Source organism: Phocoena sinus, chromosome 3, assembly GCF_008692025.1.
Source record: "Phocoena sinus isolate mPhoSin1 chromosome 3, mPhoSin1.pri, whole genome shotgun sequence".
Classification (NCBI taxonomy): domain Eukaryota; kingdom Metazoa; phylum Chordata; class Mammalia; order Artiodactyla; family Phocoenidae; genus Phocoena; species Phocoena sinus.
Window position 1 is genome coordinate 15022627 of NC_045765.1, and position 5246 is coordinate 15027872.

General features: G+C 51.5%; 1 protein-coding gene across 1 annotated transcript; it reads left to right on the forward strand.

Annotated features, from left to right (window-relative positions):
• Positions 1-303: 303 nt before the first annotated feature.
• On the forward strand, positions 304-4863 carry LOC116750979. Its single transcript, XM_032626482.1, is given in 4 exon segments — positions 304-996; positions 1096-2652; positions 2654-3472; positions 3580-4863. Coding segments are annotated over 4 exon segments (4353 nt in total).
• Positions 4864-5246: the final 383 nt, after the last annotated feature.

Sequence of the window (5246 nt, forward strand, 5' to 3'; positions counted from 1 at the left end):
AGGCCACCCAGGTCAGAACCGGAGGACCGAGAGGCAGAGGCACTGCCGGCCCTCCTGCCCAATGAAAATAACTCCCCTGGGCCGGCTGGACGCACCCGTGGACGCACTCAGCGCGACCCAGGGTTCCGCCATCCAGATTCCACCACAGCCCTACCCCTGCGAGAAATAGGCCCTCCCGATGAGACAGGGAACCCCCGACTCCAATATTGGCCATTCTCTACCAGTGACTTATATAATTGGAAAACCCAGAATGCTCGTTTTTCTGATAATCCTAAAGACTTGATAGCTCTTCTAGATAGTGTTATGTTTACCCATCAGCCCACCTGGGATGACTGCCAACAGCTTCTCCGGATCCTGTTCACTACCGAGGAACGAGAACGAATCCAGCTGGAGGCAAGAAAACTGGTTCCTGGAGATGATGGTCAACCCACCGCTAACCCTGATCTTATTAATGCAGCCTTTCCCTTAACTCGCCCCCCGCAGGATGATTGGGACTACAACACCGGAGAAGGTAGGGGACGACTGCTCATTTATCGCCAGACTCTAATGGCGGGTCTCCGGGCTGCCGCGCGCAAGCCCACTAATTTGGCCAAGGTATATTCAATTGTACAAGGTAAAACAGAAAGTCCCTCCTCTTATTTAGAAAGATTAATGGAAGCCTTTAGGCAATATACCCCTATGGATCCAGAGGCCCCCGAAAATCAGGCTGCCGTTGTAATGTCCTTCGTTAACCAGGCAGCCCCTGATATTAAAAAGAAACTCCAGAAGTTAGAAGATCTGGAGGGCAAACAGATACAGGACCTACTCCGTATTGCTCAGCGCGTCTTTAATAACCGAGATGCCCCAGAGGATAAACAACTTAAAGCCACTGAGAAAATGACTAAGGTCCTGGCCGCCATTGTTCAGAAAGATCAAGGGGGCCCCCCAGCCACTCGACCTCCCAGGCGACCATTGGACAGAGATCAATGTGCCTATTGCAAGGAAAAAGACCATTGGGCTCGGGAATGCCCCAAAAAAAGGCAGCCGTGCCCCAACCAGGGGCAATGGCAACCGAAGGCCACCACCCCAGTCCTGTTTACACATGATGCAGAGTAGGGGGGACGGGGTTCGGACCCCCTCCCCGAACCCAGGGTAACCCTACAAGTGGAGGGGAAACCAGTCCAATTCCTGGTGGATACAGGGGCACAGCATTCGGTCTTGGTTAAGCCCCACGGGAAAATTTCTGACAAAACCTCCTGGGTCCAGGGAGCTACGGGAGTTAAACGTTACCCCTGGACCACTCAGAGAACTGTGGACTTGGGCACGGGAAAAGTAACCCACTCCTTTCTGGTCATTCCCGATAGCCCTTGCCCCTTACTGGGGAGAGACTTACTTACTAAAATGGGAGTGCAAATTCATTTTCGGTCAGAGGGGCCGATCATAACAGACCCTCACAACCAACCCATATCTGTGCTCACCCTGAACTTGGAAGATGAGTACCGACTTCACCAGGAACCATCCTCCCAAAATCAAGATATAAAGTCATGGCTTCAGCAGTTCCCCGAAGCATGGGCAGAAACAGGTGGGATGGGACTAGCCAAACATCGCCCAGCCCTATTCATAGAAATCAAACCAGGGGCAGATCCTGCACGTGTCCGACAATATCCCATGCCCATAGAGGCCAAAACTGGTATCACTCCACGTATTCGCCGGCTTCTTGACCTAGGTATACTGCGTCCCTGCCAGTCGGCCTGGAACACACCCCTGCTGCCAGTCCGCAAACCTAACAGTAAAGACTACCGCCCAGTACAGGACCTGAGGGAAGTTAACAGATGAGTCATAGACATCCATCCTACCGTACCCAATCCATATACTCTTTTGAGCGCCCTTAGTCCAGAAAAACAATGGTATACTGTGCTGGACCTCAAAGATGCCTTTTTTAGTTTACCCTTAGCACCCAAAAGTCAAGAACTCTTTGCCTTCGAATGGTCGGATCCCGAGAGAGGCATAAACGGACAACTCACCTGGACCAGACTTCCCCAAGGATTCAAGAACTCACCTACCTTGTTTGATGAGGCCCTACACGAGGATCTCAGTGAGTACCGGAGACAAAACCCCAATATAACCCTCCTGCAGTATGTTGATGATCTCTTAATAGCTGCTGGGACCGCTGAAGCCTGCCTGCAGGGAACCAGAAACCTCCTACAGACTCTCGGCACCCTGGGATACCGGGCCTTTGCCAAAAAGGCGCAGATCTGCAGGCCTGAGGTAACTTACCTGGGATACCTACTGAAAGGGGGGCAACGATGGCTCACAGATGCACGGAAAGAGACTGTCCTCCGCATCCCCAGACCCACCACGCCTCGACAGGTGAGAGAATTTTGGGGGTCAGCTGGGTTCTGCCGTTTATGGATACCCAAATTTGCTGAAATGGCCAAACCACTATACTTAGCCACCAAAGAACAGACGCCCTTTGAATGGACAGAGGAGGCTGAGCAATCGTTTCAGCAGATCAAAACTGCCTTGCTATCCGCACCCACCCTGGGTCTCCCTGATGTCTCCAAACCCTTCCACCTCTTTGTGGATGAAAACAAAGGCATAGCTAAGGCCGTGTTGACCCAACCCCTCGGTCCTTGGACCAGGCCTATCGCTTACCTATCGAAGAAATTGGACCCCGGTGGCTGCAGGCTGGCCTCCTTGCCTCCAGGTGATCGCCGCCACAGCCCTAATGGTAAAGGATGCCAACAAACTAACTATGGGACAGGATTTACATGTCACCACCCCCCACGCCATCGACGGGGTTCTCAAACAGCCTCCCGACCGATGGATGAGCAATGCTCGATTGGTCCACTACCAGGGTCTACTGTTAAATCCTCTCAAAATCAGCTACACTCCACCACGGGCTTTAAACCCTGCCTCTCTATTACCTGACCCAGACTTAGACTCCCCACTCCATGATTGTGCAGAGGTACTGGCTCAGATCCATGGGGTTCGGGAAGACCTACGTGACCAGCCCCTATTAGATGCACAAGTCACATGGTTCACTGATGGCAGTAGTTTTGTCCAGCAAGGTCAGAGGTATGCGGGGGCAGTGGTAACATCGGAAACTGAGGTGATATGGGCAAAGACTCTCCCCCCAGGGACCTCAGCCCAAAAAGCTGAATTAATTGCCCTGACCCAAGCTCTCAAGATGAGCAAAGACCAAAAAGCCACCATATATACAGACAGCCGGTATGCTTTCGCTACCGCACACATGCATGGGGCAATATACCGAGAGCGGGGACTACTCACAGCAGAGGGCAAAGACATCAAGAACAAAGAGGAAATCCTGGCCTTGCTAGCGGCCATATGGGAACCCAAAAAGTTAGCCATTGTACATTGCCCGGGGCATCAAAAACCCACAAATCCAGTCGCCCGGGGCAACAATTTGGCAGACCAGCGGCTCGAAAGGCGGCATACACTCCAATACCATTACTTCCCCTACAACTGCCGGATCCAGGGCCCCGGGAATTACCGCCCCAACCCGACTACTCGGAAGATGACATTAGATGGATAAACAAACTCCCTCTAACCCAGGTTAAAGACGGATGGTGGCGGGACGCTAAGAACAATATCCTCCTTCCAGAAAAACTAGGAACCTTGGTCCTTGAACGGATCCATCGTAGCACCCACTTGGGCGCCCGACGGCTACAGGATCTCATCAGACAGACTGGACTTAAAATTTAAAATGTCTCCGAAAAAACTGAACGACTGGTTGCTGGCTGTGCAGTCTGCCAACTCCATAATGCTAACACCCACCCACCAACTGCTGGCATCCGGGAAAGAGGGAACCAGCCCGGAGCCTACTGGGAAGTGGACTTCACGGAGGTAAAGCCTGGCAAATATGGATATAGATATTTACTGGTGTTTATAGATACCTTTTCAGGTTGGACTGAGGCATTCCCGACCAAGAATGAGACAGCACAAATAGTAGCTAAAAAGCTACTAGAAGAAATCCTGCCCAGGTATGGCTTTCCAGTTATGATAGGGTCAGACAACGGGCCGGCCTTCGTTTCTAAGGTAAGTCAGGATCTGGCTTCCATACTTGGGGCTGATTGGAAATTACATTGTGCATACCGCCCCCAGAGTTCAGGACAGGTAGAAAGAATGAATAGAACTCTAAAAGAGACCTTGACTAAATTAACCATGGAGACTGGCGCTAATTGGGTAGTCCTACTCCCCTACGCTCTGTTTAGGGTGCGAAATTCCCCCTATAAGCTAGGATTTACCCCCTACGAAATAATACATGGTAGGCCTCCTCCTATTATCCCTAACCTAAAGACTTACCTTATCCAATCGGACCCAGAAAATAATCTCCTGTCTTCCCTCCAAGCCTTACAGCGGATACATGAGACAATCTGGCCCAAACTAAAAGAGCTATATACAACAGGACCCCCGCCTACTCCACACCAGCTCTGACCAGGTGACTGGGTCCTTGTCAAACGCCATCGACAAGAGACCCTAGAACCCAGGTGGAAAGGACCTTACCAGATCATCCTGACAACGCCGACGGCCATCAAGGTGGACAGCATAGCTGCCTGGATCCATTACACCCACGTCAAGCCGGTGGACCCACTTTCTGACCTCATCAAGTCCACTAAAGCTGACGTCACCTGGACAGTTGATCGGAGTAAGGACAATCCCCTCAAACTGACCTTACGCCATACCCTCCCCCATGAGGACCAAGGTACTGCTGATAGCTCTAATGACAGTCCTAACCCTCAACCCTCGGGCCACGAGGGGAGGATTCAACCCCCCCCCACTAAGAATGCTTTAATGCAACAACTATATGGTGCACCGTGCGAGTGCAGGGGAGGTACTAGCGAGACTCCTGTTGTTCCCTGAAGGTATACTCATATGCAGGATTGCGGGGGAATAACTGCATACCTTGTTCAGGTATATGGAGGCACCGGGGTCAAAACCAGCTGGCAATGCCACCATAAGCCTAAACCACTCCCCCCCCGAGCTATTTGCCCCTGTTCTACTTTTCAGGAATCAATGCATAGCACGTGCTACTCCTCTTACCAGCAATGTACAGGGACCAATAACAAGACTTATTTCACAGCCACACTACAGAATAATAAAAGTCCCACCATTAGTGATAATAATAAATACCTTCAGGCTGGATGCATTGGCACTCCCGGGACCCCGGTGTGCTGGAATACCAGGGCCCCCATACATATGTCAGACGGTGGAGGGCCCCAAGACGAAGTGCGCCAGATAGAAAC